This window comes from Sciurus carolinensis, chromosome 16 (assembly GCF_902686445.1).
Source record: "Sciurus carolinensis chromosome 16, mSciCar1.2, whole genome shotgun sequence".
Taxonomy (NCBI): Eukaryota; Metazoa; Chordata; class Mammalia; order Rodentia; family Sciuridae; genus Sciurus; species Sciurus carolinensis.
Window position 1 is genome coordinate 26100784 of NC_062228.1, and position 22295 is coordinate 26123078.

The 22295-nt window shown below is 39.5% G+C and overlaps 1 protein-coding gene across 1 annotated transcript in view; it reads left to right on the plus strand.

Moving 5' to 3' along the window:
• Nucleotides 1-586: 586 nt before the first annotated feature.
• Nucleotides 587-22295, plus strand: part of Csnk2a2 (casein kinase 2 alpha 2) — a 33587-nt gene continuing 11878 nt past the window's right edge. The window contains 5 exon segments of the mRNA XM_047527737.1: nt 587-775; nt 1645-1756; nt 11452-11467; nt 11470-11552; nt 14413-14463. Coding sequence (XP_047383693.1) covers nt 672-775; nt 1645-1756; nt 11452-11467; nt 11470-11552; nt 14413-14463 — 366 coding nt within the window. The 5' untranslated portion in view covers nt 587-671.

The following is a 22295-nucleotide window of genomic DNA, read 5'->3' on the forward strand; positions in this document are numbered from 1 at the left end:
GCGCAGGGCGTGGGTGGGCATCTCCGGACGGTCCTGAGAGGGCCGCGACTCGAGCGGGACGGCTCCGGGGCCGCGGCCTGCGGCTGGGGGTCCCCGGGGCGAGCGGCAGGCCGCCCGGCCGGCGGGGGCTGGGACTCGGCTCGACTGGGGCTCGGGCAGCCGGGGCGGGCCGGGGGCGGGGCCGGCGCCGCCCTGCGGGTCCCCCCGCGCTGCAGGGGGCGCTGTGAGCCTGGGCGGCCCCGGGCTGGGCGGCGGCCGCTCCTAGTGAGCGCGGCCCCTTTTCCGGGTTTCCTCCGCCTCCTCCTCCTCCTCCTTCTTCTCCGCCGCCGCCGCCGCCGCTGCCCCTTTCCCGGCCGGTGGCTGCCCCTGCCGGTGCCGCCGCCGCCGCCTCCTGGGGCCGCGAGCCGAGCGGAGGCCGCCGCGGAGCGCGAGCGCCGCCCGCCCCGCCGCCCCGCCGGCAGCTCCAGGGCCCGGCCGGCTCGGCCGGCGCCCCCCGCGCCCCCTGCCCGCCCGCCCGCCCCCGCGGGCCCGGCCTGGCGCGGCCGCCCGCCGCCGCGCTCCTCCTCCTCCTCCGGCGCCCCGCGGCCCGCCGCCTCCTGCGCCCGCCGCCCCGCGCCCCCCGCCGCTCCGCCGCCCTCTGCGCCCCGCGGCGCCCCCCGGTCCCGCCCGCCATGCCCGGCCCGGCCGCGGGCAGTAGGGCCCGGGTCTACGCCGAGGTGAACAGCCTGAGGAGCCGCGAGTACTGGGACTACGAGGCTCACGTCCCGAGCTGGGGGTAAAGCCGCCGCCGCCCCCCAGCCCCCCGCCCCCCGCGCAAACCGCACTCGAACCCCGGGGATCCGCCTCTCCGCCGGCCCCTCGGTGGGCCGGCGCCGCCTGGGGTCTGGGGTGGGAGGCACAGGCCCCCCTCTCGCACATGTCCTCGTCTTCCTCTTCCCTGCCCACCTCCCCACCCCTGTATCCCGGCGTTGCACACCGCTCGTCCCCAGAGAATGCTTTTTTTTTTTCTTTCTTTCTTTCTTTTTCCTTTTCTTTTTCTTTTTTTTTTTCTTTTTTTTTTTTTTCTGCTTGGGTGGTAGGGTGCGGGGGGTCGAGAAGTGTAGGGTCCAGGGACCAGACCCTGGGAGAGAGGGAGCAACTCTTCCTCCTCCTCACACTTTTGGGTTTCTATTGGGGTAGGAAGTCAACAGCTGTCCTCTTGAGCTATTAAAATTCGCTGCCTTTTTGGTTTTCTGAAATGAGGCTGGGTGGGAGGAAAATTTTTAAAGACGTCCAGATTCTCCAAGCAGGCACTGTCTGCCTTAAGGGTGTGGAATAGGCAGGTGCTAATGGAGCCCCGGGTAGAGGGGTCACCCTCCAGGCCTCCAGGGTGGATGCTTTGCTAGACCCCCTAGATTGGCTCAGAGTCCTGCCTTCCTGTCCCCATCTCCTCTTTTGGAAGGGTCAGTTAGGTTGGGAGCTCTGCAGAGTGAAGGGAGCCAGGTTTATGCCACGGCTTTCATTTAGAGAATGAGTATGGCGTGATGATGTATGGACACTTCCAAATGTTTGATTAGTGGAAACGATCTATACTGGGTGTACAGTGGGTATAGGTTTGGTTAATCCCCAGTCCTGGCATTTATTTGTGTCTCTTGCCTTTCGCAGTAATCAAGATGATTACCAACTAGTTCGGAAACTTGGTCGGGGGAAGTATAGTGAAGTATTTGAGGCCATTAACATCACCAACAATGAGAGAGTGGTTGTAAAAATTCTCAAGGTGAGTGTCCTATGAGTGGCATTGCAAATATTTTTTTCCTCAGGTCAAAAGGACATAGCTGCTCCTGCCACATTCTAGAATGAGCAGTGCAAGCCATTATTTTATGTATCTTTTGTCGGATGTACCTCCTTTTCTCCTCCCATCCCATTTTCCTGTGAACTTCTGAGAAAATATGCAGACTGTTCTCAAATCTGACCATGTTAGTTCAGGAACATCCTTGTTCTGAAGTATAAATTAGGGGTTCCCAAAACCAAAATTCCAAAAGGGTTCCATTTGTCACAGAATAAATAGGTATTCAGAGGAAAGAAAGTCTTTTAGTGGAGATTTCCATCCATCCAAAGGCTCTGTGAGCATTGTGTTTGTTACTTTTGGTGCTCTGAGTTATTCCAGAAAAAAAGTTGTAAAAAACTGGAGTGGCTTCACAGATAAGTTTGAAGTCCAAATAGAAAAAGACTCCCTCAGTGGATTATCACTTATCTCGTCTTCTTTGGCAATAAAGTTTCAGGTGGGATGGATAGAGTCAGCCATTAGTGCAGGAGAAACCTTGTTTAGGAAGCCAGTGAACCGTTGTTTCTTATCAGCTAGTAAAAGTAAAATTTGGAGCAACTGAAGAGTGCATTTCTAATCACTAAAATGGTAATTGGAACAAAAACTGTCTTAATGTCTGGTTTAGCAGTTTGATAATGAATGACTTTTGTTATCTCTCAGATGAAGACATGATCTTAATAAGCATGAAGAATTATTAGGTCAGCTTTCCTTCAGGTAACTGATTGTTCAGGTTTGATAATGTTTTATAGGGTATACTAAAAAGTAATACTTAGAATCTGTGGTGGGGCCTCATTTTTGCCAGAGCATTCACACGTGTCATTTAGTGAAAGATAGAGAAGACCAAAGAGTGCTTTTACATGTGCATGATTTCCACCGTGACCATTTTGAGTGGTTTTGTAGAGTAAAAATATGGGATTGAAAAGCTACTGTTGTGTGTTGGGGCGGCTGTATAATATGAGGGGTCTGGTTTATGCACTCTGTAAATCACCAGTGCCATCACTGAGCACCATCCAAGTTTAGTGACAAAGGAGCAGAAATGCAGTACAGAGGGATAATTGAAGTTAACCTGTGCTGTCAGAAACATTGGGGATGAAAAGTGGGCAAATGATGTTGAAGATACAGTTTGACTCCCCTCCCCTCTGATTATGAGTTGTACCTATAAGGTCTCAAGTTGTGTGTGTATTTTGTGTGTGCATGCATGTTTAAAACAAATATGTAAAGAATGTTTCCTTTAGCTACATTGTCCAAGGATTTGATTCCCTTATGTACTTAAGCATAAATGTTCCTAATGTAAGCTGCTTCCTATCATGAGCAAACAAGAATTAAAGTTAGGAGTATCCACTTCCCACTGCTGTACATTCAGAAGAATGAATAAAGCAATTCTAGAAAAATGTCTAAACTTTTGTGCAATGGCAGCATTTTAAAAATAAGTGTGCAGTTTCCTGTGGACTTTGTTGAAAGGAACAGCATTAAGGTGTATGTTTAAATACAGTGTGTTCATTTAGGAAAGCATCACATTGGTCTTCAGTCATCCTTGTAAAGAACTTCATAGGCACGGTTGCTAGACACATTTTCCTGTGCTCTAAAGATTCTTACCATGTTTAGGGAACCTAGTATAGAAACTGCTACATATTTATTTTTATAAATGGGAGACCCAGGCACAAAGAAACTTCCCTGACATCATTACATTGAAAGTCCTCTTGACCAGAACTCCACTTTGCCTATTTCTTCATGTCTCTTATTGCTCATTTCATATGCTGGGCAAATCACTGAACTACATCCCTAGTGTCCCCCCGCCCCACCCCCATGGTTTTTGTTGTTGCTGTTGTTTTTGTTTTGGTACCAGGGATTGAATTTAGGGGTGCTTTATCACTGAGCTACATCTCCAGCACTTTTTATTTTTTATTTTGAGATAGGGTCTCACTAAGTTGCTGAGACTGGCCTCGGACTTGTGATCCTCCTGCCTCAGCCTCCTGCAGTCATGCACCACTGCACCTGACTGAAAGAACAGTCTTTTATCTGAAGTTTTGTTCCCTTATCTAAAGTTATGTTCCATTACTTAAATAAGTTATGACTAATAACTACCATTGTGGTGTTTGGTCATAGGAAATTAAGTCTTTAGCAGAGTATCAGCTCCTCAGTTTGGAATATAGAAATGGCTTCTTTTTTTGGTGATGCTGGGGTTTAAACCCAGGGCCTTGTGCTTGACAGGCAAGCACTCTACGAACTGAGCTGTATCCCCAGCCCCAAAGGCTTCCTTTTCATATACCCATGCTGTATTTCAGCTGCAGGAAGGATCTTAATGTATTAAAGGGCGTGGAGTAACTGAGACAGGATACATTCCTTGAGGACATGCTGTCTTTTCAGTTAATACCATTTCATCCATCTTTCCAGTTATGAGAATGATTGGATTCTGAGTGATCACAGAGAAATTGTATTTCATTTAATTTGCATCTAAGATGTCTTAAGTATTTTATTGATCAAAGTGTATTGGGGCTATTAAGAGGTTTTATGAATTAAGGAACTGGTGAAGAAAATTACCGCCTTTCCTCACGTGGTATTCAGAGGCTAAAATCTTAAAACTTCCCAATTAGTAGAAAGTTTGCATATTCTGACAAGGGATTGTTTTGAGGAAAAAAGAGAAAAAGAAGAGGAAAAATGGTAACAGTTTATTTAGCAGGGCAGAAAGCTACTTAAGTGTCAAAAGTACATCTTTTAATTCTGAAAAATCAGTTCATCAGTTCCTTTGTCATACCACTTAGAAAGCTATACACAGAAATAAAGACATTTAATCATTTTGGATAAATTTTAGCATTTTGTGGGTCCTGCCCATATGTATGGATTGTAGCACTTCTTGGGGTCCTTAGGATCTTTCAAATTAAATTGCTCTTTCCTGAATAAAAGTCAAGAGTAACACTATTTTTAAAATACAAATATATAGCTTTTTGAACCAGCACTTCAATGACATGAAAATTCCCGTATCAGGCTTCCTGTTAATGGTATTATTTTATAAACAGCTGGGCTATCCATTTTTCCCCCCCAAAATTAAATCTTGAACTTAAAACAGAGAATGGTGGATTAAAATTTTTTTAAGCATGTTTATTGTATTTGCAAATTCTTAAAAATTTTGTGTTGTCAGGAGATAGCATTGATATAGATCCTTGTTAGTAACTTTATGGTGACTGGCCGTCTTTATGTTATATCAAAATGATGTTTTCTCCACGTTGATAGATTGCTTTCTTCAGGGGTAGGATTTTTACCCTTCTTTTGGGCATGTGTACAAGATATCTTCCTAAAGCAATGCATTAGTGTTATTTACATTTTTTGAGTTCTAGTTTTCACAAATGTCTCATGGTATCAAAATAGTTAAAACAGTATGATTAAAATGTTAGTAATATTAAAAGTGTTACCATTAAAAATTGTGTGTGAACTATTCAGTACTGTTCCTAATATTGAGGTTAAAATGAATTTCACATGGAAAGTGTAGTTATCCTTTGTCAAACAGTTACAGGGTGTAGGAGTTTAATAAACCATTAGAACCCAAGTCTTTTTTTTTATAGATAAAATAGAACCCAGAGAAAGGATGTGATGTGCTCAAAGTTGCATGGTTGCTGGGTCGAGACCCTTGGTGTAGAACTCTGCGTACCTGTCATTTAGTCTTGGTGGATGTGATTAACTCAGAACATTTGCTGAATATTTGACTTCTCGATGTACCAAACTATACTGGAAGGATTGAGGAATACTCACTAAAATCAAATGAAATTATCTCTAATGATTTTTGGAGTTAGTTTTCTGAAAGGAAGTAATTTGACTTTGGTGGGTTGCTTTTGTGGGATAGATGCAAACCCTGAGAGTTGTAGGCAGTGTGTCTCTGGTTAGCATCCCCAGTAACAGAATGCTGTAAAGGAAATGCTGCTTTACTGTCTTCATTTGAAGCCTCAATAAGCAATGTTTTTATACTTTTTAACCCATTCAGTTTCTCCAAGTCTCATCATGATCACTTGCCAGATTTTTGGGCTTGTAGTTTTATCCTTAAAATATATTAGAGCTTATTTGAAAATGAGTATGTGTGAAAAGAATATCCTGATAAAAGGTATCCATTCCCTGTGTGGAGCAGTCTCTAGATGGTTTTTAGAGTCTAATTTCAGGATCTGTCATCTCATAATCTGGATGGTATAGAATAGGACATGTTATACAAGGAAGGTGGAAAGACTTGGAGAACTAGTTTCTACATTTATGCCCTTTGTTTTCTCATCTGTAAGAAAGGAGAATTATATGAAATATAGATAAATGAGTAGGTAGATGATAGTGTTTTAATAATCCACAAAATATTTTTCTTTTCTGAGAATCTGCCCAGGAAGTAGAGTGCCTGAACTCTGATGTCAGGTGGAACACTTGGAAACTCTTGTGACGTTGAACAACTTAAATTCTTTGTGCTTCAGTGTCTTCTGAAAAAACTGTTGAATAGTACTCTTGCTAGAGGATTGGATTTCCTGAAGACAGTGCCTGGCACTGAGAGCAGTACAGTATGGTTGAAATAACAGCATTACACTTGGACCAAGTGAATGGTTTTAGAGGCAGAAACAATAGTAGAAGGTTGTAACATCCCCTTGATGAGAATAATTTGCCTCTCACCCCACCCCCAATATTTTGATTGGGGGAAAATGCATATAGAATGTATATACCATCGTACCCATTTTAAGCATACAGTTGGGTGCCATTAAATGCATTCATAATATGTACAACCATCACCACCACCCATCTGCAGAACTCTTTTCATCTTGTAAAACTGAAACTGTTCACTCAACATTAATTGCCCAGTCCTCCTTTTTCCCATCTCCTACAACCACCATTCCTACTTTTGGTCTCTGATTTTGAGTATCCTGAGTACTTCGTGTAAGTGGAATCATTAAGTATCTTTTTGTGGCTGGCTTATTTCACTTAGCATGATGTCCTCAAGTTCTTCCATGCTGTAGCACATGTCAGAAGGTTTTTCCTTTTTAAGGCTGAATAATATCCCATTGTATGTATATATCATATTTTCTTTATCTGTTCCGCCATCAGCAGACACTTGGGTTACTTCTGCATTTTAGCCATTATGAATAATGCTGCTTTGAACATGGGTTATGAATACCACTTTTGGAATTGCTGGATCAGAAGGTAATTCTATTTTTAATTTCTTAAGGAATTTTCCTCAGTGGCTCTTTCTTCCCAACGGCATTGTACAAAGGCTCCTATTTTCTCCATATCCTCACCAACAGTTGCTACTTTCTGATTTTTATAGTAGCCATCCTAATGGTATGAGATGATATCTCATTGTCATTTGATTTTATGCCTTTCCTTATTAGAGTAACAAAAAATATTTAATCCTGAGACTAGTTACCCTAAAGGAATTGGTAATGATAATGATGAGAGTTGAAAGAATAGAGGAGAAGTTGCTGTAAGTAAGATTGCTCAGATGATATTTATATTTAGGTCAGGTGTAGTGTGTTTCAGAGATGCTACCAAGGAATAAAACAAATGCCATTATCCAAGCTGAATTTTGTTCCTTACGTCATCCTTCTTCAATCTTGGCAGCCATTACCAATGGTAATTGTTTGATGCAGGTGATAAAATTAATATCTTAGTGGAGCCTTCCTTGGTTTGATAGTGGAATAAGTAACCCCAGATTTGGAAGTTATGGGTTATTTTTTCCTGTCTTGAATTTATCAATCCAGGAAATAAATTTAAATGGGACTTTGCCTGCTAATATTTGGAACTTATTGAGGTCGTAATTCTTGTACCTTTCTGGTAGATGTAAGTTTGCAGGTTGAATTACAATTAAATGTTAGTAATTGAAATCCTTCTCAAATCTGGTCTTAGAAGAAAAAGAAAAACCAGTTGTGGTGGAGCATGCTTATGATTCCAGCGACTCCTCAGGAGACTGAGGCAGGAGGATTGCAAATTCGAAACCAGCCTCAGCAATTTAGTGAGACCCTGTCTCAAAATGAAATATGAAAAAGGATTAGGGATGTGACTCGTTAAGTGCCTCTGGGTTCAATACCTGGTACTAAAAAGAAAGAAAAAAAGCGCCATGCAGTGGTGCATGCCTGTAATCCCAGTGACTCAGGAGCCTGAGACAGGAGGATCACAAGTTCAAAGCCAGCCTCAGCAACTTAGCAAGGCCCAAAGCAACTTAGTGAGAATCTGCCTCAAAATTTTTAAAAAGGCTGGGGATGTGACTTAGCACTTAAGTGCTCTGGGTTCAATCTCTTGTACATACAAAAAAAAAAAAAAAAGTTTTTTTTGAAACTTGATTAACTAATTTCTCTTTTTAACTTTTTACTGCTTTAATGGACTTTTGAGGTTTTTGTTTTGCTTGGGGTTTTTGTTTTATGGTACCAGGGATTGAACCCAGGAGTACTTATTAACCACTGAACCATATCCCCAGACCTTTTTTATTTTGAGACAGGACCTTGCTAAGTTGCTGAGGCTGACTTTGAACTTGAGATCCTCCTGCCTTAGCCTTCTGAGCTGCTGGGATTACAGGTGTACACCAGTACACCTGGCTGGACTTTGAGTTTAAAAAAAAAAAAAAAATAGAGGGGTTTGGAAAATAGCTATGCTAATTCAGTTTGAATCCTTTCAACAGGTATTCTCTGAAATGAAGTAAATGAACCGTAGATGAGAGATTTTTTTGTATTGCATACAAGATGAAATTATGAGATCTTTTTGGAAATTATGTGTTTTCTGCATTTTGTGTGACTAGTAGTGAATGGGTGTAAACTCTAGACAGGGGATTCAAAGCATTTTTATTTCTGTGAAACTTACAGTAGTTTATCTTCTTTTTAGGATGTTAATGAACCTCCCTCATAAATTCTGACTCTCTCCGATTCCATTTATAGAATTAAAATGGTCACTTTTACTCTGACTTTCTCAGGTTTGGAGGAACAAACTGAGGCTAAAGAGAGCTGCCTGGAGCCTGTTCTTGATGGGTTGGAGGGGAGTGTCCTGGGCTGTAGGTCACTTTCCTTTGTGTAACTATCGTCTTTTGTCAGCATATGAGAACTCTAACTGCTACTAGACTCAAATGTGCCCCTTTAGAATTGCCCTGCCATTCTCAGTCTCTAATTTGGGTAGTTGTTGGACAAGTGACATTTGGGCAACAAAATGTGCTTCAGTTGCTCTATGAGTTGCCTATGGATGTGTTGAAGGACAGCTTGATCTTAACCTGGTTGTCCAGGAACAATGTACCTTCCTGACCTGTAGCTGAGTAACAGGAGAGCAGTGGAAGGCTTTATGTGGGGCAGCATCATAAAGACAACTTATTCGGTGGATTACCCCTGTGAAGAGTTAAGGATGCTCTTAGTAGAAGAGGAGGTTGCTTGTTGTAAATAGACTCTGACTGTGGGTCTCGTTTCCCCTTTATTACCATTCTCACATATGTGTAACTGCTTTCCAGTTCTGGATGACAACTTTAGAATTTTCTCACTTTGAAAGTTATTCAGTACATAGATAGTGTTGGCTGTATACATACAAGATAGCCAACTTTTATTTTTCCTTTAACTTCATGACATAATTTTAGAATTTCAGAAAAGTTGCAAGAATTCCCATTTATCTTTCAGTTTCTCAAATATTAGTTTTATCCTTTTCTCTTCATATGCATACCATGTATATGCATATATTTGCACATATGTGTATATATATATTTATGTAGTTTTTCTGAAGTCTTGAGAATAAATTGTAGCCATCCCTAACTAGTTCAGTGTGTATTTCTTTAAAAAATAAGGGCAATTTCTTACCCAGACTTCCATGCTCAAAAATCAGAAGTTAACATTAATTCAGTGCTTCTAGCTAATCTATAGCCTTCATTAACATTTGTAGTTATGCCTATAAATGTTCTTTATAACAAAATCTCAGATCATGTGTTACATTCATCTGTCCTATCTTTCGTATCTGGAAACAGTTGCTCAGTTCATATCCTAACATTGACATTTTTGAAGCTTACAGTATGTAATTATTTTGTAGTATGTACTTCCCTGGCTCATTTTGTTTTTGTTTTAAATCAAATTGTATGGTACTTCATTTTCCAAAAACAAGGAGGTTCCTAATTATGAAAAGGAGTCTAAGGAATAAGGTTCCTAAGTGGAGATGGGGAAGAGACAAAGCAGCCAGACCTGCTGTACTGGGAACCCTGGCAAAGTGGAGAGTGACATTGTCATTGACAGCTGACTCGCAAGGATGCAGCTGGAGTGCAGGTGCTCTGTGTCACAGTCTTCTCCTTTCCTGTTTTGTTAATTGTTCAGAGCTGTATCTCAGGGACCAACAAAAGATGATGGTCTTTTCAGCAACTTAGCAAGACCCTGTCTCAAAAAAAATTTTTTTAAAAGAACTGGGGATATGGCTCAATGAACCAGTACCCCTGGATTCAAGTCTTGGTACCAAAAAAAAAAAAAAAAAGATGGCGGTTTGGAATATGGATGTGTTACTGTTCCCCCAACCCCTGCGACAGGCTTTTTAGTTCTTGTTTTATCATTTCATACCCACTGGCTGCCAGTTACCTATGCCATTGTAACAGTGTTTCAGTGATATAAAGCTCCTTTTCCTTAGTTGAGTTTTTTCCCCTCAGCCATGCTTAAGAACAAAAAGCACAGCATGGAAGACTGGCAGAGTCAGAATGCCCAGATTTGATTCCTGGCCCCTCTCTACTTTTAGCTGCGACCTTGGGCAGATAGCTCCACTCTGCTGACTGTACTACTGAATAGAGGTTTTGTGAGGATTGTATTTATTACTACCTAATAATTAGAAAATAATAATGCTAACAGTTATGGAGTGCTTACTATGTGCCAGTCGCTGTTCTAAGTGCCTTATAAAGCTTACTTGAATGTGATATACTTATTTTTTCAGAACTGCTTTTAGTCTTCAAATTCTTTGGCCCATTTAAGACAGGAAATGGTATGTGTAATGAGAGTATTTCTAATTAAAGTGTTTGATTTTTCTATCTAGCAATTTGATAGCTTAGCAGATAGCAGAGGTCTTCAATCACTGCTTATCCAATCAGTTTTCTCCTTTGCTGATCCAACATCTTTCTTTAGGAACGGGATCTGCTGGGAAATGTTACTGGCTCTGTGCTGATTTCAGATTCTACATATTAAGGAAATGGGAGTGGCAACAGGAAATAGGAGCCAGCAACTGGGAATCAAGTTTGTAACTTGATGTCAGTGAACTGGTCTTCATTCCTGGAAGACAAAATGACATGTAACTCATTGGAAGAGCACCATTTTGTTTCAGTTTTTCCATTTGTCAATCCTGATACACAGCTGTTCAGAGCTTGAACATTTTCTATTTGGCAGTTATCTAGTAAACATCTTATTTTTTGAAGTGTGACATGGGTATTCAAAAATTTTAAGTGCCCTTGATGTAACTACTTAAAGATCTTGACACATAAATTATATAAGCCTGTAAATTATTTAACTTAACATTAAAGTTTCTTGTGGGCAACCCCATTTTGTCTCAGTTTTCTCTTCTGATTTAGGCATGCTGTTCAACACAGCCTAGTACATAAGATAATGTATGAACCATGTGATTAACTTACATTGTTTTAAAGTTGTATTTATTATATTAACTTCAAAAGGAGTCTTACTTCTGATTACTCTTGTGTATTTAAGCCAGTGAAGAAAAAGAAGATAAACGTGAGGTTAAGATTCTGGAGAACCTTCGTGGTGGAACAAATATCATTAAGCTGATTGATACTGTAAAGGACCCTGTGGTAAGTGCCTGATGGCTGAGGAGTGTGTCATGGTCTGAAGGTGGAGGGTTGTTGAACACACAGAGCTTCAAGTAATGATGCACAGTGTGTGTTTACTACTGAATGGTTTTGAACACCAAACAAAAATCATGATGGCCCAATGATAAGGTAGCCACCTCTACTTTTGCAGAATCTGAAAGAGTATGAAGAAAAACCCTGGGCCCATGTTGTTATCTCATTATTTTGATTTAACCCACAAATGTTTGTATCTCCTCTAAGCCACTGCTTTTGTCCTGTCTTTGAAAGCTTGTTACTGCCACTTTGCATTATTTTACCTCACTTAGTAAGCCTGACATTTGAAAATCTGGATTTATATAAGGAAATACTGGAGTATCTCCATGTGGGCTCCTGACATGTAGAGTTAATCAGGTCACAGCCTACCAACCCCTTGAGGTCAAGAAGCCTGCTGTTTCTCATGCTAGTCTTTAATTCCACATCCACCATTAGGACTCACATCATATGTGTAGATACAACTAAAAATAAAATTTTAACAACTAAAATAGTTTTGTTAAAATGCTTTTAATTTTAGCTTTTTTAGACAAGCTGTTTAATTTTGTTTTTTCACCTCAGAGAGTAACTTAACCTTAAGAGCTACCTCCCCTGACCCAACACACACACATACTTTTATACCATTTCTCATCTCTACCTTCTCTACTCCAATTTTCATTTTGCTCCATGATAGTTTTCTGTTTGTTTTTTTAAGAAGTAGGTCTTTGCTTCTTTGCTAAAGACACCCTCATGGTGTAGTAGCTAATAGGTACTGAGTGTTTATTGCAGGCCAGGCATTATTCAGAGGGTTTAAACTGTATTGCATCATTTAATCCTCAACAGTCCAGAGAGTTTGGTGCTGTTATTGTCCACATTATACAGTGAAAAAACTTTTGTCTGCAGAAGTTAAATAATCTACCCAAGATTACACAGTATTGTTAATGAGTAAGGAAAGGCTTTTTTCTTGTGGACCCTGAAAAGACCAAGAACGGATGGTTGTATGCCAAAATGTGTCTGATTGTCATTCAAAATATATTCCATCCTGCTGGGTATGGTGTTGCATGCCTATAATCCCAGAGCCTTGGTAGGCTGAGGCAGAAGAGTCACAGATTTGAGGCCTACCCAGGCAACGTACATAGTCTCAAAAAAAAAAAAAAGAGAAAAGAAAAGAAAAAAGAAAAATTTAAGGACTGGGAATGTAGCTCAGTGGTAGAGCACTTGGCTAGATCTGTGATACCCTGGATTTGATTCCTAGTATCTCCAAAAAAAAATTTGTTTTTGCATGTATGTACATATATCCTAGCCTGCTAAGTTCAGACCGATTTAATAAAGACTTAATAAAGGCTGCCTAATGTTTGAAAATGGCCTACATTAAAAATGAGTGTTGGGGGACTAGGGTTGTGGCTCAGTGGTAGAACACTTGCCTAGTGTATGAGGCACTGGGTTTGATTCTCAGCACCCCATATAAACAAATGAATAAATAAAGGTCCATCAACAACTAAGGACATATTAAAAGGGAAAAAAAGGACAAAGAAATAGCTCTTCTTTTAAAAAAAAATGTCCATTTATAAAGGATACATACAAGAAAATATGGGTTTTAGAACTTTTTAAAATGTGAGTCAGTGATATTTCATAATATGCCAGGAGCATCTTTTTTAAAAAATTAACAGAATTCAGTATTACTTGACTATTTTTGCAATTTGTTAAGGGTTAGGTGTATTTTACTACTACATAAAACAAATCGGAGTAGATGAAAATCAACAGGGAATCCTCATCCTCTATGTTTGAGAGAACCAGACTTAGTCCAGAGTCCATAGAGAGTTCTGGTGGTCTTGATGAAACCTTTATAATTTGGTACCAGTGTAAAATCATTTGTTCACAGCTGTTTCTTGAGCTCTGCATTGCCCTGGCAAAGACCTGCATGCATGCACTGTGTCCTCTTTCCTAGGTAACTTTCACCTAGTCCTTAAGCAAATGATGTTGGTAATGAAGAGTTCCAAGATGATTTTTTTATCACTGTTGTTTCTGAAACCCTTTTAGCCTCTGCTTTTCTCACAATTTTGAAAATTTATTACTGCCAATTAGCATTATTTTACTTCTGACATTTGAAAATCTGGACTTCATAAGGAAGTAGTAAACATTTTATACTTATTTTATTAAAGATTATGGTGCTTTTAAAATTTTGAATAAATATGATTTTTTGGGAACATTGTCTTCTAAGGTGAGATAACTCTTTAATGGTCTCTGAGGCAGTAATTTCACAAGGTAACTTATTGATAGTTTCACAGATAATTGCATTTTCTTTTTTGGATCCTCAAAAAGACCTGTAATAGTTTCCCAAGACCTATGAAAATTCTGTCAAGTACATCTTGCTTGCTAAACGTAGATGAAATGTGTCACCTCTATTGTAGTTGGCAAATTGGAATATTGCAGAGTGTAAATCTTCATAAAATCATTGACAGGTTGGTCAATCTTGCATTGCTAATAGGCTGATGGTGGGTTGTTCAGAAAACACCTTCCTTTTTTATTATTAAAAGTTTTCAATCATTTACAAAAGTAAAGTGAATAACATCATAACCCTCCTGCACACATCACCCAACTTGAGTTAAGGGTGGCCAACCTTATTTCATCTATACCCACTTCTCCCACATCCCTCCCTTATTTTGAAGCAAAATCCAGACATCACAAAAATTTAAGAAAATATTTTTTAACAGATCATCCTTGATGAGTGAATCCTTTTCATTTTAAATGGAATTTAGGAATGGACCGCTGTGGCAAGAATAAGTTCATTACTGTCTGAATTCCTAAAAAGCATCAATATTCTCTCTTACAGTCAAAGACACCAGCTTTGGTATTTGAATATATCAATAATACAGATTTTAAGGTACGTGTACATTTTCTTTCTGGTGGAAGGTTGAGGGAGGGTGGAGATGTGATGATGAGTATTGCTGGAACTCCAGAACACAGAGGTGCCAAGGATGTCCTTGGTGAGAGTAGGAATAACAGATTGGGTTCTTTACAGCATGAATACAAGGTGCAGAAAGTACTGGGTTATGCATTTGGTGAAGTAAGTTATCACCCTTTGCCTTGCTTACCCTGATAGTCACACCCATCCAGGTCTAAACTGATGTTTCATATTTTATACAGATAGTTTTATGTGGATATTAACTTTGATTTTCATAAGAAATCTTACACTGCTGATAGGAAGGGATAAAGTGATTTAGGGCCCTTGTGGAAAAAGGTGGATATTGAATTAGAGATTTAGAATAATGTCCATACATAGAACAAGCAGATCGTGCTAAAAACCTGGCAGTGAAGTGTTTAGAAGAGCCCTGGCAGTGGGTGTTTATATTTTCTTATATTTATGATTGTATTAATTTAGACTATGAAATGTTCTTTTAAAAGTATGGTTTTAAATTTTTTTCATGAATTTGTTCTTACTGTTCATAAACAAACTTCTGATAAGACTTTTGGAGTTAGGCATAGTGGTAGAAACCCATTTTTAGAGCATAATTTGATTTTCAGCAGCATTTAAAGAACTTTAGGTGATTGTAACTCTGGCAGTGAATCAGAGACATGACTTTGTTGCTATAGAAGCTGAAGACAACCAAGTCAGCCAATAAAGGTCCTGCTACTAGGAGTGGTGCTTTGAGTGAAAATAAAAAAAAAAAACTTATCCTCACATTTAATTTTTCTTAGGTAACTACTCTAAGGTTAGTGGAAAATAAGCAAAAAAAGAAGAAAACTTTCAGTTATGAAGTAGGAGGTAGCAAGTTTTATATACAGTATAGCATTTTCCGTAGGTAACAGATATTTCTGTTAATGTGGCTCCTTATGGATGAAATCTTTAATGAACTCTTAAAAGTGGGATGTAAGGTGAGTGTGGTAATGCACACCTGTATTCTCAGTCACTCGGGAGGCTGAGAAGTTGAATCCCTAGTTTGAGAACAGCTGGACAACATAGACCCTGTCATGAAAAAAAAAAAAAAAAGGGTGGGGGCAGGGGAGGATAGTGGATTTCTTCCATCTAGTAGCAGCAGTGCTTACCTGCCATGTGCTGATCCTGTGAACCACCCTGGTTCATCAAGAGGTCTGTAAGAGGGAATGTGTGTGCCTCTCCTAGAATGTCCGACAGGCTTTAATAAAACCATTTTCCTAAAGCTGAAATTTAAAAACTGCTCATATGCATCATCATGGTGGAGCTCCCTTCGTTTAACAAACCTGTGCTCTGTTAATGAGTTTTTACCAGCTGTCTGGTCAAACATGTAAATTTTCACAGCAGCATTTTGTGTTTCTTAAAAAGGACATCTGTCCTCCTGGTTGATGTAACAACAGGGAGACCATGTAGCAGCATTCTCATTCCCTGGGGAATTGTTTTTCTTGGGATCTTAAGCCTGGGCTGTTTTGAAGAAGATGTGCACTCTGTAGTAGCCTTCTTTAAAGGGTCTTTGGAATCCTTTTTTTTTTTTTTTTTTTAGGCTTGCATCTCTGAAAACATCTTTATCCTCCTGGTTTGGGTATTTGTTAGGGTAAAGAATTCTAGGTTGAAATTCAGAATTTCCTCTGTTTTGAAGAGATTGTTCCAGTATTACCACTAAAGCCATTCCAGTTTTATCTTACATGATTTTTTTTTTTTCCTTGAAGCTTTTAGGATTTTCTCTTCATTCCCAGTCATCTGAAATCTCACAATGATGTGCCTTCCTGTGGGTTCCTTTCATCTTTTGTTCTGGATACTTGCTGGGTTTTTTCAATCTAAAAATTCATGTTCTTCATTCTGGGAAAATATTTTTAATGTTCTTTGATTTTTATCCCCTTTCTTCTTTGTTCTTACTTTCTAAAATTCATTCAAATGTTAGACTTCATATCTTAGAAGTCCATTTCAATTTCTGAACTTTTAAAAATAGTCTTGTTCTTTTATGTCTTATGTAATAGCTTTTATTTTCTTCATACCTTGTCTCTGTTTTTCTTCCAGATTGCTTTGTGAGTGTATTATTTATCTCTGTGATAATTGTTGGAAATGTCATGGTTCATAGTTTGGAGTAATGCTCTGAAAAGCACTTGGCTTCTCTCTCGAGGACACAGCTTAGCCCTGCATCTGCTGGCATTTTAGTATTCTCAAGTTGAGGAGAACTATGGGGACTGTTATAGACTCTCACTTAATGCCTCATTTCCATTGTGATTGTTTTCAACACAGTTTCTCAGTTCTCTGTTTTCAACTCAGTTTACTCTCTTTCAACCTGAGCCTTTCTGTAGTTCTTCAGTTTGAAGTTTTACACTTCTGGGCCTCCTTCACTTTTGGCAGAATTTTCAGCTTTTTCAGTCTGCAGAATTAGCTGGACATATTTTCTAGCTTTGGAGTGTTGTCTCTTCCTCTCTGAGTTCTTGAGTTATCTCTCCTTTTACTGTTATTCCCATTCCTTTGAGTGTTATTTTAGAGGAGCTTCAGACAGAAGCAGAAGTGTTTGTCATGTTTAACTGGAGGTCCCCTTGAATGTCCAAGTCGTGACATTTTAGTTCAATTACTAGATTATTAAATATCAGGTAGAAGATGTGTATTTTGGAAGAGCAAATAATGGCAGGAGAGTTACTTCTTTTCCCAAATAGTATGACAGTCCACAAACATGATAGTCAGTTGGTTTAATGTCCTAATGTCCTTCAGGTTAATTTTTTTGTCCTGTGTCTGTCTGTCTTGGAAAGTCTGTTTCTACTTTTTATCATTTTAACTATAAAGGATATTGATAATTGCTTTAAGGTATCACCCAGGGAGTTTGTCACTGGCATAATAACAGGATAAATCAATGATGACAGCTGGGGATGCAGCTCAGAGGTAGAGTATTTGCCTAGCATGACTATATTAGGTCCTGGGTTCAACCCCCAGTGAGGGGAGGAAGAGGGGAGATAATACAGCTGCAGTCCATTGTTTTCGGTAGTTTTTATTGGCACAATTAATAATTTAATTTCCTTTTATTGTTAGAGTCCTCTGGTTTTGTATCAAGGTTATACTAACTTAATAAATTGAGTGACTTGTTCTTGTTTTAATCTCTGAAAGTACACATAAGAGAGGTAAATCTGGGTAGATGTCCGCCAGGGGTGGGAGGAAAATTTTGGACTGTATGTGCCTTTAAAAAATATACTATAGGTTAAAATCTTTTCCAGCTTTTCTATCTCTTCACAGCCTGTTTGGATAATATTTCTAACGTTGTTCACTTTAAACTATTGTCTTGAAGTTGTTGATAAAATTGTTTTTAAGACTTAAAAACTCTATCTGTAGTTAGGTTTTCCATTACATTTTAAACCTTATCCTTGCCTTTATTCCCTTTTAAAAAATTTTTAGATAAGCCTTGCTAGAGATCTTCAAAGAACCTGCTTTTTTAAAATTATTTTTTTGATAGTTCTATTTAGTTGTACATGATAGCAGAATGCATTTTGATTCATTGTACACAAATGGGGTAAACTTTTCATTTCTCTGAATGTACACGATGTAGAGTCACACCATTCATGTAGTCTTACATACACATAGGGTAATGATATTTGTCACATTCCACCCTCTTTCCTCCCCGCCCCCCTCCCCATTTCCCTGTACACTGTCCAATGTTCCTCCATTCTTCATTATGTATCAGAATCCGCTTATCAGTAAAAACATTCGGCCTTTGGTTTTTTGGGATTGGCTTATTTCACTTAGCATGATATTCTCCAGTTCCATCCATTTACCTGCAAATACCATAATTTCTTTCAAAGTTCTTTCAAAGAACCAGCTATTGTTTACCTTTACTCTTGTTACTTTTTGGTGTTTCATTCTGTTTCTTCCCATCTTAATTCTTCTTCAATTTTCTTGGACTTTGGTTTTTCCTTGACTGCTCAAGTTAAAGTCAACTCATTTGATACACTTGTATCTTTCTTGATTGATAATACATGTGCTTAAGTGTCTACCACCTCAAGCACCATTTTAGATGCATTCGGTGAGTCTAGAACGCTACTTCTAGGTAATTTTCAAATTAGAAACGCAAATTCCAAACTTGAGGATTTGGGTTTTACCTCTTAGACGTTTTACTTTCGAAACTTCATTTTGCCTCGTTTGCAATTACTTTTCTTCCTCCCTCCTCTTTCTGTCTGTCTTTTTGCTGAGTCATCTTGAAGCTACAGATGGAGAAGTATCCTGATCCTCCGCTCTTGAAGATGTCAGCACTGGAACCAAGTCATTCTCCCACATGTCCACAGTGTCATTCGTACTCCCAAGAAATTTAATATCGAGGGCTGGGGATATAGCTCAGGCTCAGTTGGTAGAGTGCCAGAAAAAAAATTAATATTTGTATCCTTTCTGTATGTTTGTGAGTTTGTGATTCAGAATCCAATTGGCTTTTTTTTTTTTTTAGAAAATTCTTCTTTTATTGTTGATTCCTAATTTCATTGGCACTGTGTCCAGAGAACTTGATCTATATAGGTGAGCATCCTTAATCCAAAAATCTAAAATCTGAAATACTCCACACTTTAGAACTTTTTTAGTACAAAAGTGATGCCACAGGTGCAAAATTGAAATCACCATGAAACAAAGTTTCATGCACAAGATTATATATTGTATAAAATTACTTTTTGATATAATCTGTGTAAGGTGTATATGAAACAAATGAATTTCATGATTAGAATTGAATATCCCCAAGGTGCTTTGTTATGCATATGCAAATATTACAAAACCTGAAAACTGAAACATTTCTGACCCTGAGGATTTCAGATAAGAGTATTCAACCTATGTAATGTTGATTTTGAAATCTGTTGGTGTTTGCTTTGTGACTACAGTGCACGGTCATTTTTTATACCACCCTTGTTAGTTTAGTTCTTCAATAACCTTGACTACTTTTTTGCCTTATATGTTGATCAGGGGAAGAAATGAACTGTAATTAAAGGTCATTACATTGTTTTGTCATTTCCTTGTAAGACTTCAAGAAAATAAGTGATGTTCTTAGGTTATTTATTCCATTACAGATTGGTTCTAGGTCTCTAAATTCTAGAAATGTTGGTTTTGGTTTTATTCTACATTTTGGGGGTTACATGTTAGTAGTATCTAAACTGGTAACTGTGACATTAAACACCTCTTTCATTTTCACTTTAAATCCCTCTCTCCCTTGTGTGGCCTGGGAGTTCTGGATAAGACCTCATAAAGCACAAGGGCCGCCCAAATGACATTTGTTGGGAATGGGCCTTGATCTCGCTGGTTATGATACAACTGCATCTGAAGAGCTGTCTGTGTATACAGTAGGAGTGAGTGAGGTTCACTGATGGCCATTCCATGGGTATCTGTGACTTTGAACCCAGGAGGCCTTGAGTCTGATGATCAAGTTGCAGGCCTCCCTTTCTCTTCCTCAGACATTTTGGGATTTATTAAAATTTCTACCTGCCTGCCCCACTTTTATGTGGTGGTACTAGGGATTGAACCCAGAGGCACTCTACCACTGAGCTATATCCCCAGCCCTTTTTTATTTGTTTTAAGACAGGGTCTTGCTAAGTTGCTGAGACTGGCCTTAAACTTGGGATCCTCCTGTTCGACCTCCTGAGTTGCTGGGATTATAGGCATGCACCACCACACTCAACCACCTTGAGCCCTTTAGAGTAGTCCCATAATGGAACTGGTTTCTAGAGAAATACCAGGGAGTTGAGACTTTGCAGCTAAACTGGGACCGTGAATAGTTTCTTCATCGATACCTTCATAATCTTCCAGGAATCTTAGGCTTGTTTTGTTTTTGATAAGTCACTTACTCTATGAATATATGAGCAAAGCTATATTCCTGCCAATATTTTATAGTTGGTTAATAATGTTATACACATGGCTGGAGGGAAAGGGTGGTTCTTCTTAAGTTTCTCTTTTAAATTTGTTATGGACTTTTCTGTTTCTTAAAAGACAGTTTCATTGACTAGTAAGCATTATAAAAAAGTGCAGAGAACCACCATACTTGGTATGGAATAGATAAAGTATGTTTTTCTATGTAAGGACTTAGAATATGGTTGAAGAGTTCAGTGTGGAGAAAATGCATGTGGTACCCAGATGTAGGGTGGACCCTCAACATACTGGGAGGGCGGGGAGAATGCAGAGGTCTTGAATCACAAAACTGGTGACCACCAACAACTACAGTACCCATCTCCCTGCATCATGTCTGTGTGGCATGATACTCAGGGAATGCTGGCATGGGGCTCTTGAAGTGAAGCAGCCTCATGTTTACAACAGTGAAAATTTACCTTGAGAACTTCGGGTTACTGCCATTTCTTAGTCACCCAAGTGAGGAATGTTAACTCTGGGGACACTGGTGGTGTTGGTGTCCTGTGACCACCACAAATTGAGAACAAATGGCCTAGGAATTCAGAGAAGGTTGAGACCACTGTCATTCTGTAAAAATCAAATGGAATGGGTTTCATGTTACAAGTTAAGAGAGGGGCACTGGAGAGGGAAGAGTGGAGGTAGCACACACAGGTTGTGTGGTCAAATACAGGGAACTCCTGGGAGATAGAATGGAGATCAGGGCTACAAAAGTTAGAGGAAGCAAGTCTGGACTCTGTAGAGGCCCAAATTAGGCCCAGGAGGTTAAATGTTACAAATATAGTTGGTAGTCCTCCCACCTGGAGCTCCTGAGAAGGGAGGGTGAACAACAGCCAGTTATCCAGTACTTTGTCCTAGCACTATTGCATAGCTGGTATCTTTTGTATTGAATAAAATTGATACTGGTTGGAATAGCTAGAAATACTACATCAGCAGTCCAAGTACATTTAATTTTTTTTATTCTTTATGCCAATTACATAGATGCTTGGTGTAGATACCACATAATATGAGAGGAAGGCCGTTCACAGATAAAAGTCCAAATAAAATAGTCCATATTGGTTTTCTGGAAATGAAATATTCTAGCCCTCCAAAGCTTAGAGAATTTCATCTTTTCTCTTTCACAAGCTATTTATTGACTTGATGTTAGAACAGTCTCTGAGTGATCTCCTTAACACCCAAGATGGAATCTTAAGCCTGTGCCTGCACATTCCGGCTGTCGGTTGTGGCTGAGTGCTGACTAAGAAGCCTGCCTTGCAGAACAGAGTGGGGAGAGAAAACCCAAGGTTTGGTTGTTATGGAGCTGAAGCTCTCCTGAGCAAAAATAGTGGCTTGTTTGTATCACTGCTCTGATGCAGTTCAGCCCCAACTAGGGTCAGCCACCAGCACTGGAGCAGCTTCAGGACACTGCTAGTGTTCTGGTCTGTACATTTTAATTCTCTGCCATGCCCAGAGCTAGCAGCTGTCTGAGGTTGATGAAGTCACATATTCTTATGAAACTGGGAGAGTTACTCTTACCTGAAAGGAGACTAAAAGCAGAAGGGTGGCCTCTTCTTCCCATACATGCTCATGAAACATCTTTGTATTAGTTTCTTCTGTATCATTTTGCAGATTTGCGGTCTTATCTTTCCCCTTTACACAGATACATTGTATACATTGTTCTGTGAGTTCCTTGGGGAGAGTCCCTACACCACTTGGGTAGATCTTCTAGTAAAGGAACAAGGGAAGCTTAATAAAGGAATTTGGTTAATTTTTATAGAAATTACTGTCTAGATTGATGGTAAAAGAGATTTACTTGGAATTGATTGAATATTAAAGGTAATAGTATAGTTTTTGACAAGAATTTATGATACTTTTAATGAATCTTGTGTTCTGACTCTTAGAAGAAGAAATGTTTTTAGAACTCCAGTGGG